Here is a 25108-nt window from a genome sequence, read left to right on the forward strand (position 1 = left end):
CTATTACTGCCAGTGACTCCATTATTTTCTCTGGAACAGAAGTTAAACTAACAGGTCTATAATTATTTGTGTCACCCTTTGAACCCCCTTTGTGAATTGGGGATACATTTTGCACATCTCCAGTCCATGGAGACCTCTCCTGAATCTAAGGATGCTCTCATAATAGGCTAGGGTAGATTCCATCTGCCTCAGGTGCCTTTTTTATGTTTAACTAAAATAATTTTCTCCTCCACTTTGCTCTCCGTTATTACAAAATGATTTAGCTCCCTGTTAGAGTTTAGCAAACTTCTATCCCCCTTCGTTACAGAATTCCTCATGCGTGAATATAGATTCAAAATACTCATTCAGTTTGTCAGTTATCTGAGCAGGATCATCAACAATCAAACCAACAACATCAAGTGGATCAAGTGGACCAATCTGATTCATCCCCTTCCTTCTAGAGTTTACCTAAGTAAAGATGGCTTTGTTATATATATATATATATATTTTTTTTTTTTTTTTTTTTTTTTTGCATCCTTTGCCAATGATTTCTCATAATCAGCCTTTGCTTTCCTAACCTCCTTTGTGACTTGATTACAGACTAGCTTGTATCTGCCATACGGTTCTGTGTCACCTGATAATTTATATGCATCCCATGTATTTTTCTCCTCTGCCACAAGCCTCATTAGTTCATCTGACATCCATTTAGATCTAAATCTTGAACAGTATTCCTTAGTTGGTGTGAAAAGCTTAGTAGCTTCCAAGGTTAATTCCTTGAAGTCTTCCCATTTAGAATTCACTGTTTTTAACATTCAGTTGATCCCACTATATAGGATTTAAAAACTGTCTGAGACCACTGTAGTCACCTTTACGAAAACAAAAACCGTTCCCTTTACTCCTGATGGTAGTTACATCTTTAAGTAAATCCCACATCAGTACACTGTAATCACTGTTACCTAGTGGTTCCTTTATCTGCAAATTCATAATGCATGAATAATCACTGCTGATAATCAGATAAAGAGTATTACTCCCTCTGGTTGCTCCTCAAACATGTTGCTGTAGAAAACAGTCCTCCAATAAATCCACAAAAGTCTCATAGAAGGAAGCAGAGGAGTGTGAGTTTTGAGAAAAAGTAGAGAAATGCCATCAGGTTCTGGAGCTATCTTGGATCAAGATTGTTCAGAATTCTTCTAACCTTCTGCTGTCAGAAGACCACAGAAGGCATTGAATGGAGTATATTTAGTATAGTAGCAAATGATTTGGCATGATTATTGATACAAGGGTTAGAAGAAAAGGTAGGATGCTAATATGTCAGCTTTATTTTTAGCTGAGTTTGCAGTAGAGCAATCAGGTTGTAATAGAAGTGGAAAAATGGGTAGCAGTTGCGGCCAATAGTTGTCAAGAGACAAGGCCCAACTACCATTTGGTCAAGTCAAGAAGCATATTTTATTCTCTTAGCTCCATTCAAAATCAAGTTGTATTAATTATTATTAATTGTTTTACAATTGTTGCAATCTTTAATGTAGACAGACGAAACATAAACAGGAACATTGTTACCTTGGACAGCCATAGCATATTTATTGGAAAGTCAAGGTTTAGATAAAGGACCAGATTTTATAGTGGAATGTGGAAGAGATATCATTTTCTACAAGAATAATTTTACTGACACAATCTGAGCAAACTTTTAAGATCAAATGGTTTAAAACAGTAATTCGACCAAGGAAGAGAGGAATAGAAATGACATGGATCATCCCATTTTATGTTTTTGTAATGCCAAAACTGGAAATGGTCATGAAAGAGGCAAGAGAGTGCTCCATTAAAGAAGTGACCATCAAGTAGAAGATGACTAACATTGATTGTATACTTTGAAGGGTTGTCGGTGAGAAAAAAATCTGTTGGTGAGTGTTGGTGACATGGTATTGTCTGGTATTCTAGTAGGTAAATGAACATGCTGTGTAAAGTCATTAGTAATCTTGCAGGTCTTGGCATCTTGACCAGCTTGGTCCATGTAACTAGAAAACCAAAGCCCCTTGTAGTTGTAAACATTAAACTCACCAAGGAAAATTACCACAAGAAATAAACTATTCTAACACTTTATACACTACAATAAATAAGCTAAGTTATTTATTGTGTTGTATAAAGCATTAGAATAGTTTATTTCTTTATAGATATTACTTGCAAATAAAATGTCTCATTTAAAGACATGATTAAAGAAAATACCTCAGAAAGTCAAGGTTTCAAAGAAAGGCAATCAAAAAGTTTAGAGTTCTAAGTGACTAAGTGATTTGTAGAATTGGGAGAACAAGTTAACAGATGAATTTGACAGAATGAAGCAAAGAGATTTTAAGCCAGAGGTGATTAAAAAAAAGAGTAGATTCCAAATAAGGGAGTCTTTTGTAATGAATATCAGAGCTAACATATGCGCAAGTACTGCCTTTAACTTTTTTTTTTTTTTTTTTTTATGAGAACACGAGAGGTATTAGAACCTATAGTACTTAGTACCGTGCTTGGGTTGGAGGTTGAGAAGACGAAAGAAGATATTTGTTGATATTGGACTTGAACTTCTGTAGATTGTAATTTTCAGATACGTATGAAGGAAGGTTGTTCCAGAAAACGGCAGTTGAATGAATAAATGAGGAAGATGAAAAGTTGGTTCTGTGGGTTTGAAGTTGGACGGTAAATGGATGTTGGCTGGTGGCGGCACGTGTTCGGACTGTTTTGAAAGAGAGAGCGGGAATTATAGAAGCCAATTCAGAAGAACAGTGCCCATGGAAGTATCTGTAGAAGAGGCATGCAGCAGAAACAGTGCATCTATGAGAAAGCGAGTGGAGAGACTCTGTTAGAGATGAATCATTAATTAACCTAACTGCCCTCTTCTGAATGGAATCAAGAAGCCTGAGAGAGGTTTTGGAGGCACCACTCCAGATGTGGGAACAATATTCCATGGCAGGGCGGATTTGCGATTTGTACAGAGTGAGCAGCTGTTTGGAAGAAAAGTAACACCGAGAGCGAAAGAGAAAACCAAGTTTTTTAGATGCAGAGGAAGCAATATTTGTAATGTGCTTGTGCCAAGAGAGATTAGAAGTCAAGGTAATCCCCAAAAGAGATATATCATTTTGTCTAGAAATCGGAGTATCACTAAAGATAAGCATAGGGGCAGAAGAATCCTTTTTGCGAGATATAAGACAAGACTGAGTTTTAGAAGGGTTGAAATCAACTAAGTTTTCTTTGCCCCACTGCAGAATTACCTGAAGATCGGCATTTAAGGAATTGGCAGCAGATTTTCGGGAACGTGAAGCTGATTGAGCAGGACAAGGTTTCTCAAAATGGAAAGTTGAATGCAATGTGCTATCATCGGCAAAACTATGGATAGGATTTCCAGTCAATGGAAGAAGGTCATTGATATACAAGAGGAAAAGAGTGGGAGAAAGAACTGAATCTTGGGGGACACCGGCATTAGTGGAGAAGTTAGAAGACAGAGAGCCATCTACCATCATCCTCAGTGAGCGATCAGAGAGAAAACTGGATAACCAATTACTAAAAACAGTTGGCAAACCATAAGATGAAAGCTTGTTTAGAAGACCTTTATGCCAAACACGATCAAAAGCCTTTGAGATGTCAAGAACAACTACTTGTGTTTCACCGAACCTTTCCATTGAATTAGTCCATAAATGGGTAACATAAGCCAGAATATCACCAGTGGATCGACACTGACGGAATCCATACTGGCGATCGTTGATGAGACGGCAGGTTTCTAGGTAGTTTAAGAGTTGGCGGTTAATTGATTTCTCCATTACTTTAGAAAGAGTAGAAGTAATTGCAATGGGACGATAATTGGATGGGAGGGATTTGTCACCCTTTTTAGGAACTGGCTGGATACGAGCAAATTTCCAAGCAGAAGGAAAAACACCTTTGGAATAAGAAAGTGAAAAAAGGCAGCAAAGGATAGGAGTAAGTTCAGGAGCACAGGTTTTGAGAACAAGTGGAGAAATACCATCAGGACCTGGAGCTTTCTTAGCATCCAGATTCATCAAAATCCTTCTGATATCCTTTTGACGGAAGACCACAGTAGGCATTGAATGGAGCATGTTAGGAATGGTGGAGGTGTTTTACCAAGATCATTAATACATGAGCTGGAAGAAAAATGGGATGCTAGCAGGTCAGCTTTATCCTTGGCTGAAGTGGCAACAGAACCATCTGGTTTGGACAGAGGTGGGAGCAGAGAGGGTCAAAAGTTGCGGCCAATAGGTTTGGCAAGAGACCAGAATGCTCGGCTACCATTAGGGCAAGAAGCAAGTTTTCTACTCTTAGCCTGTTCAAACTCTAGTTTGAACTGATTAATAACTGCTTTACAATTGTTGCGAGCTTTGGTGTAGGCAGAAAATGAAACTGAAGAATTGGAAACAAGCCAATTACGATATGCAACATTCTTCTCTTGGACAGCCTTAGCACATTTATTGGAAAACCAAGGTTTAGATAAAGGACGAGATTTTAAAGTGGAGTGTGGGATAAAGGATTCCATTCCTGCAAGAATAATTTCACTGACACGATCTGAGCAAACGTTGACATCAGAAGTTTTGAAACAGTAATCAGACCAAGGAAAAGAAGAAAAGAAGTCTCGCAGGTCATCCCATTTTCCGTTCTTGTAATGCCAAACAATACGAGGTTGAGAATAGCCATGAGATAAAGGTTCCATTGGAGAAGAAACAATCACCAAGTTGTGATCTGAAATGCCTAAAGGACCTCTCACTTCGACCTTGTTCTTAGAAGGGTTGTTTGTGAGAAAAAGATCAAACGTATTGGCTGTATGATTAGGATTGTCCGGTATTCTTGTAGGTAAATGAACAATCTGTGTTAGGTCATTAGTAATTGCAAAAGCCTCAGCATCTCGACCTGCTGGGTCGGTGTGACTAGAAAACGGAAGCCAGCTGGAGTTGTGAACGTTAAAATCACCAAGGAAAATTACCCCACTGTTAGGAAAGTTGGACTGGAGAAAGTCAAGTTGCAAAGAGAAGAAGTCAAAGAGCTCCAAGTGATTAGTGGAGTTGGGAGAACAGTAGAGGCAACAGATGAATTTGACACAATGAGGTAGAGAGATTTTAAGCCATCGAAGATCAAAGAGAGGAGATTCCAAATTGCCAAGTCTCTGACAGATAATATCAGAACGGACATATGCACAAGTACCACCTTTGAGGCGAAAGGAATTATACAGCAAATAATTTGGACATCTGAGATTAGCAGTAGTTGAATCAACTGATAACTGAGATTCAGTCAGAAAAAGTACATGGGGTTTGGAAGACTGCAAGTGGAAATGGACATCGTTGAGATTGGAATTGAGACCACGTATATTTGTGAAATGAATTAGGAAGTCCTTGGGAGGTTTAGATCTTTTCACAGATAAGCTTGCTCTATTATTTTGACAATTCATGGTGTATTTAATAGTAAGAAAAAGTGGGTGGGACATGCTGTATGAAGTAATGAAATTTTTGGATATGGCGTACATGTGGTAAGAATATACCCAGATCCTTGACATAACGTGGCCTCGGCAATGCTCCCCGCATACACACTACTCGGACTCCCTCCAGTCACTATCTGGCAGAGTAGAGGTAGCAAGATTATACACTAGCTGATCCGGAAGCCTCCTAGAGAGTTACCAATAGGTTTTGTCCGGTGTACTATCTAGGGCCGGCCTGCGAAAACACCGTTTTAGAGCTGTACCCTCGAAATGTAAGGAATATTGGATCTCACCACGACATTCATCATAACCTCAAGAATCATCAATCATACTGCATGATGGAAGAGATAGGGAAGGGTTGGCCGGAACTTAGCTCTAGAGACTAAACATGGGTTCCACCACTTCAAGCCTCCAATAAGCAAAGTGGTGGTATTTCACCGGTTGATGAGAGTCATCTATCACCTAGTACTGCCTGGTAACATAGAGGGGCGGCGTTCCTCCATGTGGTGTGGGTGCCACACCTCGACCCCTGCTTACGTTGGTTCACAACTGGGTGGTCACCCACCATGTACTTGTGCATGGAGGTTATACCCAGGATTACTAACAGTCCCACCATCGTGAAGGTGCAAGCAGAGGATTTGGCTGTCATAGACCGTCCGGACTTCGCCGAAATTGGGTCCACTTGACTTGAGTGTCACCCGAATATCAGTTCCATCAGAAACTAGACACCATGCCGACCGGGCTAGCCGAGTGGGTAAAGTACCTGCCCGGCAACCCAAAGGTCGCGGGTTCGATTCCCGCCTCGGGCTTGGATCAAAGTACTGCAAAAAACCTTGGGAGGTGCAATATAGCCACAGAAGCCGATGCGCCAACAACTACCAAATCAAAAAAAAAAAAAAACTAGACACCATAGAGGAGATTTGATTTCTCCTCTGAGGGGTGAAAGTAAAAAAATGAACAACGAAGAAATATATTCACTGTTATGAATGATGGAATCATTCATAACAGTGGGCCTGGAATCATTCAGATTACAGGGGGGGGGGGGGGTTTACAGAAAGTTTTCTTTTAGCCATCGAGTTAATATTTGGAATAAGTTGCTGCCGTAGGTGGTGGAGACTTGTATCTTGGGGAAATTCAAAGCCCAGCTGTATAGATACCTATGTAAGGCTAATAGGTGATTTATTTTTATTTTTATTTTTATTATTTTTGGCTGGTGCCTCAAAAGCGGCTTCCTTGAACTAGTTGGCTAATATTAATACTTAAAGTAAAAGGAATTAAAGAGCAAATAATAATAATACAGCAGACTCTCGATTTATTGCGATTGCATTAACCTTCGACACTTCGACTCCAAATTTAAAAAAAAAAATCAACCAGAAATCATAAAATTCAAGTAATAACTAGAATAGGTATAAACAGATGTTTTGCAAGTCGTGAATAAGCGACAAGAAGTGGCATTATAAGTTATCACTGGGAGATTATTATCTTGCAATCCCCGCTATCTTCACACCCGCAGCTAAAAAGAGAGAGAGAGAGAGAGACCAAATGTTTAGTTTGTTTTAGTGCATCGCGTTGATTGTTGTGTTCAGTTGCACTGCTAAAGGACAAATTTTGTTTCATTATTTATGTCAGGGATGTCAGAATTTTTTTTTTATAGTAACTATTGTTTTTTTTTTTTTTTTTCTTTGTTTACAAATCGCAAAAATTATGCCAAACGCAAGAGTTGTGCTTTCAATTAAACAAAAACTTGAAATTATTCAAAAGTTTGAAAACAGTGCATCCGTTAAATCTCTAATGAACCATTATAATGTTGGTGACCAAACCATGTGCAACCTTGTAAAAAATAAAAGGAAGCTATTAGATTTAAAATCGACATCGTAAAAAATAAATCCATGTTCAATACACACGCATGTTCAATACTACTCGTGTATTGGACGCGTGAGTAGTGCGTGGTAAGTTGTTTTATCTATTCGCCATATTTTTTACATAGGTTGCTGAACATTTTTCAATACAGTAAGTCCCCGACTTATGTTACATTTTTTATATGACTGAAGATTTCACCATAATAACGTAAAAACCCACAGAATTCAAATGCAATGAGATCGAGCAGCTTACTACTATTTATAATTAATTGCACTAACAGAAAAGCCCAGTAACCCGGAAACTGCAAATTGTTTTTGTTTTATGGCAGTGACCTCCAGAAATATGCTTTCGTAAAATGTGAGCTCATGTGGGGTGATAATAGTGAGTTTTCACCTTAACCCTGTAAAGTTCTTTTCAGAAAATCTAATTTTGACTGTTATCGTGGTGCTGACTAAGAGAATAAGTGACAGCGCTACTAGTAAATCTACCAAGAAAAGGAAAGCAATCGATTTGGATTATAAAATTAAAATAATAAGGACGTATGAAAATGGCCAAACATTAACAAGTGTCGTGTGGAATTCAGATTTGTCAGTGACAACGGTGAACACAATAATAAAGTAGAAAGGCAATACGAGAAGCGGTGAAGCGATTGGCACCAATGAAGTTAACTGTAGTAACCAAGGCTACAAAATACAAATCAGTTTTTACTGTACAATAACATGCGTTTTTTCTTTCTTTTTTGATTTCTTTTCTTATGTGACAAAGAAAGTTTTTAATTTAACTAATTAAAAATATATAACTGTTTTTCTTCATTCTTCTGAAGATATTATGTGGTTTTTGTAATTTTGGCTTATCAGGGATATAGTAGCAAAATTTTATTAGTCATTTCCGAGTTAGTTACGTAAAACTCGACTTACATAAGAAGTCCTGGAACGTATCTCTTACGTATGTCAGGGACTTGCTATATTTTTGGATTAACCGGGAAATCGATTATCCAGGAACTTTTTTTTACCATCTATCCTGGAAAATCAAGAGTCTACCGTACTTAGGGAAAAGGAGATGAGTAGTGGTTGAGGTAATGGAAAGTCTGACAGGAAAAAGTAAGTAGGACTTGGTAGATTTTAGGTGGGATATTATTTATCATGTATATTTGAGAAATATATGAGTAAATGTTGGGAAGGTTTAGATCTTTTTATAGATAAGTTAAATACTGGGTACAGTTTAGGTAAACTTCCAGCATCTGCGAATGTTCTTATATGTACAGGAATCATATACTGAATAAGGTTTTGCTTGAATAATAAACTCATGTCTTTTTAATGACACTCGAACTCATGAATACCAAGGTAATACATCAATAAATATAGGCACTCAAAACTCTTGCATCTTTTCTTGATAGCCATTTGATAAACTGTTTGGTAAGGTCCTTCAGGTTGCGAAGTTAAAATATTTTGACCTTTGAGGAATAGACATTCTTAGTCTTACTGTATCCAATTCATGACAGTATTGTCTGAATTTTTTTATGCAGAGTGCATACTTAATTTTTGTTGAAAATGTATATTTAAGTGTTGCTGCTATTACTTTTATTTTAGGCACTTCTGAATAAGCATACTTTTACCAGTTTGCCATCACCTTATCAGTACCGGTTAGTACAGCTACTGCCACATGTTGATCGTGTCATTGGGCCTGACTACTCCGTGCGCCTCACACCATCAGCACTTAGCAATGAATTTTTTGCTCGAGCTTGTCAAGAATGGCGAGAGAGACTTGCAGAAGGAGAATTTACACCTGAAAATCAACAGAAGCTAAAAGCAGAAGCTGAAAGAGAGCATAGTAAGCTTGATCCATGGAAGGTAGGTCAGCTTTTTATTTCATTATTTAAAATAAATTGAGAAATTTTCTTTAAATATCTTTATGTTTGTGATGTATCATTAAACAAAATCAAAACACAATAAAATTATAGTAGAGTTAATTTAATGCAAATAATAACTTTTCTGTAAAAGTATAGTGGTTTCATCACTTGCCAATCATATGAAGAGGTCTAGGTTTGAATCCCATGAAAGGCTGGAGGAATTCTTTAAGGCCTTCCATTTGGAACTGTAGTTAGCTGATCTCAGATGTCACAGGAGTAGGATTTTACATGGCTTTCGCAACACACTCTTGTACACATGTAATACATAACTGGTTGTTGTTATTTGGTTTATAGTAGCATTAGCAACTAAGGCTATCTTGCTCCCGGGATATGCAGTGGTCATTCCCTGACCTTTCCGCATCCTCCATATTTGGTGGTCACGGGCTCGAACTCCAGTCTAATTAAGAAGCGTGTGCTATGCACTGACGCTCCTTCCCACCTGTCTGCTTAAGTGCCACATAACTAGTACACTATGGCTTGAATAGTCTATGTCCATCAATTCTCAAAACCAAAAACCAAGTGAATAATAATAACAGTAATATTCCTGTTTTCTTAATATAGTATTTTGAGAATTTTCATAAATTTATCTTTAATGTTCAATTTATACAAAATTTAGATATCTTATTTTAAGGCATGTCATTAGTAACATTCTGTTGCCATTAAGGATACTACTGTTAAATAAATTCAGTGAAATTTCATTAACTTGAAATTCAGAGAACAGAAATGGTTTTTTTTTTTTTTTTTTAATCTCTCTCTCTCTCTCTCTCTCTCTCTCTCTTTCCCTCCCTCCCAGTTTGTGCGCAGTATAATATAGGAATTCACTTGTTCTGCTTGACTGTTAGTAATTCCCTTTTCACATTAGAATTAACTTCACTCTTTTCTATAAAAATTCACTTGTTCTTTGTGTTTGCTACACTAGTATCACAAATATATTGCATTCAAAAAGTAGTGGCAACAGTGCCATGTACACATGCATATTAAACCACTGCCACTATAACTGTATAGTGGCAGCAGTTTCATAAGTATATATTTGCTTGATAGAAAAGTGTAAGTATGTGCTTCTGGGAAGGTGTTTATAGCTGTGTTTACAAGGTAAGATTAGAACTCGTAGTAATGATACTTAGTTTAATTTGAACTTAGATAGAGATTTTGTAGGTTATTACTTAGTATCGGTAAGGGTATCCAATCCACATGTTGGACAAGATTTTACAGCTCCGGTGAACGCTAAGTTTTTAATTATATTTAACCGTTTTATTGACTTAATTGTTATATTAAATTATTTTCTATAAGTAGCTTATACACCTAGTCAAGCTCCTTGGTTTATTTTGAATTTAGATAGCGATTTTTGAAAGTTAATTAATACTTAGTGTCCGTAGATTTAACGTAAAACTAGAGAGTGAAACGTGCAGCACTGTATGAGAAATCTGTTAGCTTAGTATAGTATAGTATTATCAATTAAGCAGTAAAATTTATTAATGTTATAAAATTTCATTGTCAATTAAATTGTACTTTTTTAACTAAATACATATAATGACCTAGATTTTACAAACGTAACATTATAAACTAATACATATAACTTGACAGGAGATACAAAAATCATATAACGTAACTTGGAGATAATACTCGATACTGAATTATATATATATAGTGTTATAACTGCATTGGGATATAAGTTCAGGGTTATATTTTTGTATTGAAATTGAATCGAAATCATGACTCAGACCAGAGCAGCAAAGCAAATGGGATTGCTGTGGCTCAGGGAAGAACTGAGGGGATCGGTTGTCCTCTGAATCACAGCCTTTTGAAATGTACTGCTTGTTTGATGTTTGTGGACAATCAGGAATGGGACATGATATTGCCAAGGGGATTATCTTTGTTTGTGCATGATGTAAAGAGTGTGAGGAAATCAGGTGCCAACTCATCGTTATGGGCCTAAATGAGAGCTTGAAGGACAGGGTGCATGCCCTCGAAGGATTTAAATTGAGGGGCCCGTCAAGCTGTCAGCTGCCCACATGAATGCCAGAGCTTGCACTTGAAGATCACACGACACAGCGGCAAACCCCAAAGCAGAATGTGCTGGTCCGAAAAGAACAATTTTGTTGTCAGTGACTTTATTGTTAGGGAAACAGGGAACATATTGTGCAAAAAGGATAGGTAAAACAGGACCAGGGTATGTCTACCAGGGGCAAAGGTTGATGACGTAGGGCAGATATCTATCTACATTTTATGACTTTTTTATAACTAATGATATTAAGAGTAGGAAACTGGCAGAATTACTTAAGAAGTACAGGTCAATGTTGATAAAAAGCCATTAGTTATGGTTGAATTTGAAGTGTCTGCAATTCTGCCCAGACACGATAGAAGGGAGTATATGATGAGAGTCTTCTCGATCAATTCGACCCTGGAGAGATTGTGGAAGGCTCAAGAGGTAGAATTTTTCTCAGCCATGTCTGTGCTTGTTAACAAGAGAGACTGCTTCTGCAGGGATGGGATACACTTAAATAGAAAGGGTGCGAGAATATTTGCTGATGCTATTAAAGGGGGAGGGTATCCCCCCCAAGCTAGCATGGGACTAATAGATTAACAGTAGCTGCTGGCAGAGGTAAAAGTGATTCTTGCACTTCTATTGGAATGAGCAGCAACTTGGAAAACAAGGTGCAGGGGACTCCAGAGCCTGCTGGGAGTCATTGCAGAACAAGTAAATACATGGGCTGAGTTAGGGTAGCTAAGAATGGGAATGGGTGCATGTATACTTGGATGTACACCAATGCTAGGAGTTTGTTAAATAAATTTGATGAATTTGAAATCTATCTACATTTTATGACTTTTTTATAACTAATGATATTAAGAGTAGGAAACTGGCAGAATTACTTAAGAAGTACAGGTCAATGTTGATAAAAAGCCATTAGTTATGGTTGAATTTGAAGTGTCTGCAATTCTGCCCAGACTCGATAGAAGGGAGTACAGTAAACCCCCGCTATTCGCGGTATCTGTATTCGCGGTTTTGCGTATTCGCGATCGCCGATTTAATATAAAATGAAACCTAAAAAATGTGAATTTTAAAGCGCCGTGAATATTTTCCGCCATAAAAAAACATTGGCGTGGCTAAAATTATCTTTCCCGGTCAAAACAGCGCTCAGTGGGTGGGGGGGGTGACAAAATCGCGAGTGTGGATGTTTCTCGCTAATCCTTGTTCAATATGTGTTATGCGCTTGTTATGGAAGGTTTCGTCGTTTGCTTTTAATTTATATGCTTATAAATTGAATAAATTTATAAATTGATATGCTTACAAAAGTGATAAATCTACCGTTTTGCAGTGTAAAACAGACTTTTTCTAGTGTGTTAATGGAAGAAAGTGACTTTATTGTGGACAAGTTCTTTCTAACCCCTACAAAAATATGACTACGAATAACAAGAGAAATGTGAAAATATCAAAGAAGGTGATGACATTAGCGAATAAAATTGAGTTATTAGATAAAATTTCTAATGGTGAAAGTGTCTTCTCAGTGGCAAAACATTATAAAATCAATGAGTCAACGGTACGATCAATCAAAAAATCGGAAGAAAAAATCCGCCGTAGTGTCCGTGAAAACGCGCTAATTGCTTCAAAAATTTGCTCTGTAACTCGTGATGTTAAATTAGAAAAAATGGAAAAAACTTTAAATCTGTGGATAGAAGACCGAACTCAAAATAAAATTCCGTTAAATTCACTCATCATTCGTGAAAATGCAAAACTCCTTATCAACGCTTTAGCGAAACTGGTAATAGCACTGGCGTGATAGGTTTTTTAGCTAGCAAAGACGCTGGTTTGAAAGATTTGTTTGAAATTTCTAATAAATATTACATTTAATATTAAATTGTTTCTTATTTTCATTTCGATTCCATATGCTTGCATTTCACTATGTACTGTCTATGTACATAGTCATATTATGAAGGTACATATAATACATACATAGACAAAATTTTAGACTAGTTTTTCTTATATACTTTGGAACCGAACCCCTTTATTACTATGGGAGCCATAACTCAGTATTCGCGTTTTCGGCATTCGCGGCATTTCTCAGGAACGTAACCCCCGCGAATAGCGGGGGTTTACTGTATATGATGAGAGTCTTCTCGATCAATTCGACCCTGGAGAGATTGTGGAAGGCTCAAGAGGTAGAATTTTTCTCAGCCTTGTCTGTGCTTGTTAACAAGAGAGACTGCTTCTGCAGGGATGGGATACACTTAAATAGAAAGGGTGCGAGAATATTTGCTGATGCTATCAAGGGGGGTATTCCCCCAAGCTAGCATGGGACTAATAGATTAACAGTAGCTGCTGGCAGAGGTAAAAGTGATTCTTGCACTTCTATTGGAATGAGCAGCAACTTGGAAAACAAGGTGCAGGGGATTCCAGAGCCTGCTGGGAGTCATTGCAGAACAAGTAAATGCATGGGCTGAGTTAGGGTAGCTAAGAATGGGAATGGGTGCGTGTATACTTGCATGTACACCAATGCTAGGAGTTTGTCAAATAAATTTGATGAATTTGAGGTGTTGGTCAAAACATCAAAGGCAAATATTGTTGTAATATCAGAGACGTGGTATCACACGATATAAGGAATGCAGAACTGGAATTTGGGGAGTACAATGTGCACAGGAAGGATAGACAGGATAGGAAGGGAGCAGGGGTTATGCTATTAGTTAAGAAACAAAATCCTAGAAAATACAGCCAGTCAACATGGCTAGACAGTGCAGTGTGTCAAGTCAGTTTGGTTTGACATACACACTGGGAAAGGAAAATTGAGTAGGAGTGTGTTATATGCCTAATGAATCTGATGAGTATAATAAACAACTGTACAGAGAAAGAGAATTGGCCAGTAAATCAGAGTGTATTATAATGGGGGATTTTAATTTCCAGATATTGACTGGAATTTGTGGGTTGGTCACTCACACATTAGCATGGCTTTTGTGAATTTATTGGATGATTGTACAGACACATGTTTGGGAGACAACTAGAGGGAGTAATACTCTTGGTCTGATTATCAGTAGTGATTCTTCATGCATTAAGAATCTGCAGATAAAGGAACCACTAGGTGGCAGTGATCAGAGTGTGCTGATGTGGGATTTACTCAAAGAGGTAACTACCATCAGGGGTAAAGAAAAGGGTGTTTGCTTTCGTAAAAGTGATTATGGTGGTCTGAGACAGTATTTAAATTCTATATGGTGGGACCAACTGATGATGTTACCAACAGCAAATTTAAAATGGAAGCATTCAAAGAATTAACCTTGGAAGCTACTAGGCTTTTCATACAAACTAAGAAATATTGTTCAAGGTTTAGGCCTAAATAAATGTCAGATGAACTAATGAGACATGTGGCAGAGAAGAAAAATGCATGTGATACATATATAAATTAACAGGTAACACAGAAACATATGATAGATATAAACTTGTCTGGAACCAAGTCACAAAGGCAGATTACAGTTGGACAGACAACTTGAGTAGTCGAGCCCCACTAATTTTTGTAAAATTAGACAAATGCTAATAATTTATTGTAATTTTTCCTTGTAGAGAATCTGTGATCTCATTATGGATTTAAAATAAACTTTGTGGATTTTTTTTGAAAAGGGTAGGTTATGCTATTTTTGGAAATTTTAGAGGAATATTATATATTTTATTTTAAGGCAGATTAATACTCTTACCTGGGGTTTTCTACAGGGATGGCTGCATCCGGGAGAGGTGTAATTCAAAAAGTGTTGAAATTGCAATTATATGGAAGGAGGATGAAGGAAAAAGCCAGCTTTTGTCCTAAATCCTTGCATGGGCAGTAATTGTAAGCATAAAGTGAGATGATGTCCTGAAGCCTGTTGGGGGCTTTTCGTTAATACCATCTTCAAAGGAGGGTGAATATGTGTCGAGGCCATCTTTTATAGCCCAGGCACGTTCCATTGCCGTATTTCAAAAACGTGGTGGGGGGGGGTTGAGTAGTCAGAAAATGGTGAAGTAATGTGGGGGGAAAGGAAATTTTTCCTTTTTCCCCCCACCCTACTTCACTCCTTTCTGACTACTCAACCTGCACCACCACGGTTTTGAAATATGGCAATGGAATGTGCCCAGCTATTAAAAGATGGCCTCGACACGTATTCACCCTCCTTTGAAGATGGTATTAACGAAAAGGCCCCATCAGGCTTCAGGACATCATTTCCCTTTATGCCTACAATTACTCCCCACGCAAGGATTTAGGACAAAATCTGGCTTTTTCCTTCATCCTCCTTCCATGTAATTGCAATTTCAACACCTTCTGAGTTACACCTCTCCCGGATGCAGCAGCCCCTGAAGAAAACCCCAGGTAAGAGTATTCTTCTGCCTTAAATTAAAATATATAATATTCCTCTAAAATTTCTAAAAATAGCCTAACCTACCCTTAAAAAAATCCACAAAGTTTATTTGAAATCCATAATGAGATTGAAGATCCTCTACAAGGAAAAATTACATACAATAAATTATTAGCATTTGTCCAATTTTATGAAAATTAGCAGGGCTCAACTAATCAAGTTGTCTGTCCAACTGTCTAATAAAGTTTCGAGACTTTAGGACCTCCACATATTTTTTTTACTCAAAGTCAGATTACGAGAAATCTTTGGCAAAGGATGCAAAGAAAAACAGCAGAGTTCTTTATTTATGTAAACCTCTAGAAGGAAGGGGATGAATCAGATTGGCCCACTGGATATTGATGGTTCAACTATTGATGATCCTGCTCAGGTAGCTAACAAACTAAATGAGTATTTTGCATCTACTTTCACACATCAGGAGTTATTCAGGGAGGGGAATGTCAGAGTTGAATTAAACTCTGGCAGTGAGCTAGATGATTTTGTAATAACTGAGAGCAAAGTGGAAGAGAAATTGTTGAAGATAAATATAAGAAAAGCACCTGGGGTTAATGGAATCTATCTAGTTATATTAAAGGAGGTAGCAAAGGAAGTAAGCAAACATTTAGCCATAATTATGAGAGCTACCTTGGACTCAGGGTAGGTACCCATGGACTGGAGATGTGCAAATGTGATTCCAATTTACAAAGGAGGGTGAAAGGGTAATTACAAGTAATTACAGATATGTTAGTTTAACTTCTGTTCCAGGGAAATTAATGGAGGCACTGGTTAAAAAAGCATTGCAGGATCATCTAGACAAGACTTCAGTTATAGCTCGGACACAGCGTGGGTTTGTTAAGGGGAAGTCTTGTCTGACCAATTTGATTTGATACTATGATGTGGTCACAAAGGAACTGGATGCAAAGAATAATTTCGATATCGTATATTTGGATCTTAGAAAGGCTTTTGATACTGTTTGCACATGGAAGACTGCTGCACAAATTGGAGCAGTGTGCCATTGGAGGCAAATTGCTGCTATGGATAAAGGGATGGTTGAGTGGAAGAAGACAGAGAGTGGTAATCAATGGACACTGCTCTTCGTGGACTAATGTTATTAGTGAAGTCCCCAAGGATCAGTGTTGGGTCCATGTTGTTTTCTGTATTTTTTAATGATATTGATGATGGTATATCAGGCTTAATATCCAAGTTCGTAGACAATATGAAGGTCAGTAGGGTTGTTAATGACACTAATGACAGTACACTGCTGCAACAGGATCTAGAAAGTTGAGCAGATGGGCTGAGAGGTCACAACTGAAGTTTAACATTGACAAATGTAAAGTACTGCATATGAGAAACAGTAACCCCAGAGTAACTTGTCAACTGTGTGGTACTACACTGAGAGTGATAGAGAATGAAAAGGACCTAGGGGAAATTGTGCAGTCAGATGTGAAGTTTTCTGAGCAGTGCAGATAGTTTGCAAGAATAGCTCATGGTGTCTTGTCAATGATATACAGGAATTTTTCTAACCAGGATAAGGAGGTGATTGTCTCCTTGTATAAGGCAATGGTTAGGCCACACGTTGGAGGCCTCATTTTAAGAAAGATGTAGAGATGCTGGAACGAGTACAGAGAAGGGCAACAAGTTTCTTTGTAAGAACAAACTCTTTGTAAGAACAAACGGTTGTTCTTACAAAGAAAGGCTTAATTTTTGCAAATTACAGTGTCTGGAGACTAGGCACCTGTGAGGTGATCTGATTGAGGTGTATAAAGCCTTGAATGGTTTGAGCATGCTCAATGCTGATGGGATTCTTCCTCTTGCTCAGAATAATCACCTGAGAGAGCATAAATTCAAATTGAGGAAAGATAGTTGTAGGACAGATGTGTGGAAGTTTGCCTTTAGCCTGTGGGTGGTTGATTGCTGGATCAAACTTCCATCTGTCGTTGTAGAAGTTGATAGCTTAAATAGATTCAATTTTTTTTTTTTTTTTTTGGTAGTTGTTGGCACATAGGCTTCTGTGGCCATAATGTACCTCCCGAGGTTTTTGCAGTACATTGATCCAAGCCCGAGGCGGGAATCGAACCCGTGACCTTTGGGTTGCCAGGCAGGCACTTTACCCACCCGGCTAGCCCGGTCAGCCATATAGATTCAAGACAGAACTAGACAAACGTTTGGAGCGAGCAGAAGGGTGAAATTGCTTTCTTGCATCATGTGCCTTTACTAATGCTAAAAACTCTTGAATAAAGACTAGAGTTGCATGGAGGGGGGAACTGTTCTCATAGTTTGCAAGAGACATGTAGGCATGATTTGCATCACTGTATCATAATATGACCAGGTAGGTATACCAGAGAAGTTGAAGGTGATGCTGATTATTGCTTATAACAGGGATGGAACCATTCTGCATCATGCTTTTCCAAAACTGTAAATGCCAAATATAGCCGCTTATTCCTGAAGAAGTATTTCTACCCAGAAATACGACCAAAGTTCTATCTCTTCTTGGAGATAGTGCCATTTGTTTTACCCAGTGGTGATGCAAGATGTCATGTGGATACTCTGACTGAGTCATATACACTCAGTCAGATTTTATCCAACAATGACAATATGTCTGCTGTTTTTAGCTATTTTAAATCAATAAAGGTTTTTACCTGTATTTAAAATTTACATGTTATTATTATTTCTTTATTGATTTATCTTTTCTACATTTTATACCTTTGTTATTTTATCTCTTGACATGGTGACCTAAGTAATTAGGTCAGTGAAATTTAAATTTTTATATATCACCTGGTTTTGGCGCATTATAGCCTTAGTTGCTAATGCGCCAATAAAACTCAACAAACAACCAACCATGTGGATACTACTGCTGTGAAGGCATTACTGCAGCTGTGGAAATTGAGCTCCTCCTCCCCCACCATACACACATATAAGTGAGTGAAGAAGAATGTGAGTGTAGAATTGAAAACAGCTAGTGCCAATTGGTTGCTATACATTTTTTTTTTAACCATTTAAAAAAAATTACTGTTCAGACAGTGAGCATATCTGAGAAAATTTATGCATCAGGAACTGAACAACTACATAATAGAAAGTGGAATGAATTAGGTGAGAGAAAGTGACTATCAATTAGTTGTGATCACACTTGGATATTTAGTTTGATTTTGGAGGCACCATTACAGATGTGGGAACAGTATTTCTATGGTAAGATGAATTTGGGATTCCTGCAGGATTGATAATTGTTCAGAAGAAATTTATACTAAGCAGAAAGGAGAAAAACCTGGGTTTTTTGGATGCTTTAGAGGTAATAGACGAGTATGTGTCCCATGAAATGCTAGTTTAATATTTTGAAATTGACCATAAGGGGAAAAAAAAGGTTATTTTTTTATGCAAAGTAACTTGAAATGTATTTTAACCCTAGGATGACTGACTATTCTAATTTACACATTTCCATAATGTCAGTTAAAAAAATCTGTCACTCGCCTTTCTGTGACAGCATAGTGGTTTTGATAGACCTTTTTAAGCACTTGCTCAGAATCTTCTGAGTGCAACTTCCATCAAAGTCTGAATAAATTCTTGGTTTTTCAAATGAGGATTTAAGTTAGCTGATCTCAAGCAGAGAAAGTAGGGTTATCCTGTGTTTATCAACCTGAAAAATATGCAAATTGGCCCATAATCTTATACTTGTATAGACACAATATACTTCAGACCATGAAAGATAGAGTGATATAAGACTAGTGCATTGTCACCTCCTGGGAAGTCAGCACATCAACAATTCCCAACAACTAGACATATGAGATATGTCTAATTCTCTTGTAATCTCATACATATGTAAGTAAGTTTTCCAGTAGGACAACACCAGAATGCAAGCTCAACTGAGCCATAATATTCTCTCTTGAAACAGCTGTCAAATTAGTCAAAAATGAGCATGCATTTGTTATTTTGTATGTGTAGTTTAATTTTGAATTATGAACTTACATAATTGAAGAAATGCTTTTGCCAACAAGTTGCACAATTCCTCTGCTCGCTATTTTTGGCCTCAGTGAGGACATTAAGAGTGGTTCAGCAATATTGTATGAGGCTTGGTAAGGGTTTTATGCGATGAGCGTTTAGCTGTGTGAATCAAATCTAACTGTACACTATATAAATTTTTTTAATCTTTATATTTGATTCTTTTGACAAAATGTTAAAGTGGCAAAAATGATAGGTATAAATAAGCTTAACTGAACATTAAAAATGCCACCTGTAAGTTCTTCATACACTGTATAACAAATTTTCAAAAAAGGTTCTGTTTGTCTCTATTTCTTGGTATTTCTTTATTAATGTAGGCATGTCAATTCTAAATATGACCTTAAATATGACCCAGTGGTTTGACCATAAATTAAAGAAAAGTAAACATGTAATAGTTCTGTAACAATTTTATTATCAGTGTTTACCTTCTGTACAAAACAGAGTACCCATCATCACTATTAATAAACAACAAGTTAAAAAAATCACAAAAGTAGAAACTCTCCTCATGTTAATCAAAAAAATTTGCTTAAAAATGTACATTTAAACATCTGTTGTTTTTTTTTTTTTTGTGGTCAGTATGATCATCCCAAGCTAGGAACCAGAATTGCTCATCATACCTACATCTTACTTTTCTTGGTACCTGTTCTCCATTGACTTTCTATGTCCTGGTGGATTCTCTCCCAATATTTCCCACTAACATCACCTAAATTTGGTTTGGAAAAAAAAAAAAAAAAATCCAGGTGACAATGCAAATAATAGAGCTAGATTGAAATTCTACATCCCGCTTTTACATAATTTTAAATAAACTTGTTTGGCTAGTTCTTTAATTTTCACTCTTAACATTATCAACCCATTCACTACAAGACAAAATGACTGCCAAGAACATTTCTTAGCATCATTTTGTTTTCCAGTTCTTGTGAAGCCAATACCTGTATAAATTGTGGGCCAATTAGATATGCCACCTTTCACTTTTCATCAGAAGATTTTGGAAACATAGATTGTATATGTTTGAAGGTGTTACCTTGAGGATTCAATTGTTTGACCAGTCTCAGCTTGATATGGAGTGTTGGAGGCAAGACTTTATTTCTTGGAACCAAGGGATTGTTTTCTACATTGTGTGTATACTACAGTTAGCTTGGGCAGACCATTCTCTTTTTCCTGTATTGCTGATCTGCTGCCAACGTGGCAGCAGATCAGCAATACAATTTAACAAGTTCCCTTAGTATCTAAGGGAACTTGTTAAAGTCACCTTGCAAACCAGAAGGAAACCCCACAGACTTACCATTTATATTGATCTTCTCTAGCACATGCTTCACATTTCCATGATCTTCTTTAATATGAACAGGGTTCTCAATGGGAATTGATGGATGCATATTCCCATTGTGAAGCAACACAGAAGATGCTACTCTTCTGGATTGTGACTAATACCAATTTTTTCTTAAAGACCATCAAATGAAAACAGTAACAGTGGGATTCTGCAACAATGTAAAAGCCATAACTGATGTCTTTTTCTGTATGTGAAAGTCTTACAGCTGGAATCCAGTAGATTTCACTCTTTTAAATGGGATAAGAACTCAAGAGCTCTGCAGTTATTTAAAATTATTGGGAATACACCGATTATTGAGATTACACCAGATTCATCATCCAGTTTTCACCAGATTCATCATTTAATTCTAAAGATTCTTCTCTGGAAGGTGGACCAGTAATTGGAAAGTCATTGTGTGGCATCAGAGCAGTAGAGGATGTTATAATTTTTTGTGAGCTCTCTCCATTTTCATGGTATAGCAAAAAAGGATACACTTAGGAGTGCCATAAAACCATCCCTCTAATGTTGATCTGTACCTACCGTAGCAGAAATGAGGTGCCCACAACTTTTCTTGAACCCACAAGCATTTCAAAATAGGCTTAGTATTCACTGCGAAACTTGTTGCTGCAAGTGAAGTTATACCTCATCTGCTTAAGACCTGTATTATATGCACCTTCATTTGGTAGCCATAGAAAAAAGTGGTAATGTAACCAGTTCAGCAACAAATGATTATAAAATGAGGAGTCATTTTCTAAGCAGATCGGTTGCCAATTAGTTTATATATTATTGGTGCCACATTGTACCAACATTATATACAGTCGAACTTCCCTATAACGAATTCTATAAATCCAGCAAAAAAATTCGTTATAGAGAAATTTCGTTATACAGAGAATATCTTTTTTATTAGAAATTGTTATTTAATTAGAAAATGAAAATGAATCTACATTTATTTTTAATGTATTTTATTTCAAAAACACTCATTTAAATTACGCTTACACAATTTTCGCCAGTAAGTATCACAAATTAAAAAAAATCCGTAATTTTCGTTTGCACAGTACAATTAAAAAATGTCTGATTCTCAAAGAAAACCTCACATTTGTTCAGAGCATTAAAAACATTATCAGGAACATTTTCACAAAACTGTAGACCCATACGAACTGTTTTAAAAGCATTAATCATTTCTTCATGAGTTGGCTTTTCTACGGGTTGTTCTGATGTGTCTTCAGCGTCATCGTTAATTTCTTCGTGATCATGGTCGTGTTAACACTGTTCAGCAGTATTTCATCTTCATTTGGATGTTCTGTTGTAGTCAGGTCTTGATTTACATAAACATAACTATCCAGTGTTATTTCATTTTCAATGTTTCCGGACGATTCTAATATTTTCCAAAAGTTTTTCAGTTGTGAAAGGGGCAGTTCATCTTGTTCATCCAGTTGATGTTCGACTTCTGCATTCAATGCAAATCCCGCTTTCGAAAAACAATTTTGAATAGTGTATTCAGTGACATCGTTTGTCCAAACTTTTGCCAGTTCAGAGATGCAATCTCTAAGGTTAATTGTAACTTCCAAGTTTCTATTTTCTGATAACGCATTGACAATCTTCATTATTATTCTCTTTCGATAATGAAATTTAAAATTTTTAATTATGCCTTGGTCCATTGGCTGGAGTTTTGACGTCACGTTTGGTGGTAAAAACAATAACTTCACACTTTTAAGTTTGGCAGAAATACTGGCAGGATGTGCTGGACAGTTGTCAGTTACCAACACGATTTTCCTTTTTTCTTTTGTTATACGCTTGTCTAGTTTTAATATCCAGTCTTCAAAGATATCACTGGTCATCCATGCTTTTTTATTAAAGGTGTAGTCAACTTCCAAAGATTTTGTGCCTCTAAAACATCTTGGGTTTTTTGATTTTCCGATTACTAAAAGTCTTAATTTTTCACTTCCTGTCATATTTGCTCCAACTAGCACAGTGATTCTTTCTTTGCTTTGTTTTCCGCCAAAACATTTATCATCTTTAAAAGCAAGAGTTCTATTCGGTAAACATTTAAAGAATAAACCCATTTCGTCAGCATTAAAAACATCCTTAGGTTCATATTCTTCCAAAATCTTCTTTAAGGTATTGTTCCTCCAACTGTTGCAATCTTCTTCACTTACATTAACACTTTCTCCACAAATAACCTTTTCCACAATTCTGTGGCGCTTCTTAAATTTATCTAGCCACCCAGTGCTCGCATTAAATTCTGTATGTCCCAGGGACTGTGCAAATTTCAGAGCTTGTTGCTTAATTATTGGACCCGATATTGGTATATTCTTTTCGCGTATCATTTGCACCCATTTTAGAACAGCTTTATCAACATCTTCGTATATACACAACTTAATTTGCTTCTTGTCTGCTGCTCCTTCAATTGCATTTAAAATTGATTCTCGATTTTTTAAAATCGTAGATAAGCTGCTTGCAGGTATGCCATATTTCTCCGCAATATCTTTTTTCTTAAAACCCTGGTCAATATCATGAAGAATCTTTACTTTATCATTAATACTTAAACATTTTCTCTTCGACATTTTTTCCCCAAATTTAAAAATCACTGGACTGTAGCTCTTGCCAATACATACACCGCAAACTTCGCTGCGCTGGCCATATAGTGAATTGTTAGTACAGGTACCGCCTACTCAATGACGTTTGCTTGCCAATTCAACAGTATCACGTGACTTTTCCTATCAATCACTTTGAAGAAATATACGACTTTCATTCATATATAAAATTTACGGTTAATGTATGCTGTATGTTACTTTAAAAAAAAAAAAAATACAAGAGCATATAGCCTATGTGATTGATGACAAATTGTTCTAAAAGAACTAAATAAAAAAAAAATTTTTTTCATGAAAACCATCTACTAGGAGTCCAGTTAGATGAGAACGGACATATCATATAATGATTGACAGGAAGGTCACGTGGTACGGTTGAGGTGAGAAGCGAATGTCACTCAGTAGGCGTTCGTTACTAAAAATCGACTATGGCATCATTCTATGTATTGCCGCCGCAGCACGCTAAAGGCTTACCGCAGCGAATTTCGTTTTCCCCTGAGCCAACATCAATTTACAAATCTATCCTATTTATTGTAAAGTTTATGATCACTTTTAAGAAAACCCATTTGGTTTTATAACTGTAACAAAAATGAAACAAAGACCTTCCTACGGGCGTCAATGACCACAAGTATTCACTAAAAGAATGATTAATTCCAGATGCTAATGCGTAATTTCGGAGGGAAGGAGGTCGTATATTTTTAAAAATTCGTTATAGAGAGACTAACACTTCGCTATATGGGGTTAATTTTACATGTAATTTCGTTTCAAGGTGCAATGTTTTGCGAAAAAATTCGTAATATAGAGAAATTCGTTAAATAGAAGTTCGTAATAGAGAAGTTCCACTGTATATATAATTTATTTTTCTGGAAAATATAATTGTATATTTGTGAGCCTTTTTGCTATGCAACTGAGTCATTTTAAAGTCATGTAGAATCAGATTTTAGATGATGTGAGAGAAAGAGTGCAATTATTTTTATACTGAAAAATAATTCATTTTATGATTGACTTATATAAAGGAATTATTATATCTTGTTTCATTATTTCTTCCAGATAAAGCATTTTCAACCCATCTGGGGACAAACGTAAGTATAGTATACCCAGTCATATGAACAACAGGATAGTCTTATTCTGCAGAAGTCAATAAAAATGATATATATATATATGCACATTTTTTTTCCCTTTTCTTTTTTTTTTTTTTATCCATTAATAAGATAAGATTATTTTTGTTGATGTAAATTTCTAGAATGCATATGTATGGTCATCAACAAACATTTGAATAATATCTGTACATATGAATAATCTGACATCATTACATCCCAGGGAAACAAGCCAATGGTGTGCTTAATCAGAGAAATAATTATTCTTTAGTGGTTGTGAAAAGGACTTTTCTGCCCTCTCTTGTATTTATGTGGCCCACAAGGGTTTAAATTGCCTAATAAATGTATGGGCATAATTACCACAGCAAAATGAACTCAACTCTCCCGTAAATTGCCTTATTCAACTATTTTTAAATAAATTGCTGAAAGGTTAATTTACTGTTTATATAAAAGATATAGTAAGGTCTTGATAGAGTGTATTGAGATTTACTGTTCCATTATCAAATAGCAGATAGTCTCTGACAATTTATGGCAAAAACTATGGTAATGAAGTTGTTCGGTGTGAGCTTGCAT

General features: G+C 36.6%; 1 protein-coding gene across 1 annotated transcript in view; it reads left to right on the forward strand.

The window, feature by feature from the left end:
• Positions 1–25108, forward strand: part of Asx (transcriptional regulator additional sex combs) — a 331051-nt gene that overhangs the window by 240603 nt on the left and 65340 nt on the right. The window contains exons 10-11 of the mRNA XM_090372619.1: positions 8884–9144; positions 24489–24520. Of these exons, the coding sequence (XP_090228745.1) occupies positions 8884–9144; positions 24489–24520 (293 nt within the window). The remainder of the gene's footprint in view (positions 1–8883; positions 9145–24488; positions 24521–25108) is intronic.

Source organism: Mastigoproctus giganteus, chromosome 4 (genome assembly GCF_048544385.1).
Source record: "Mastigoproctus giganteus isolate SK-2022 chromosome 4, ASM4854438v1, whole genome shotgun sequence".
In the NCBI taxonomy this organism is placed as follows: Eukaryota; Metazoa; Arthropoda; class Arachnida; order Uropygi; family Thelyphonidae; genus Mastigoproctus; species Mastigoproctus giganteus.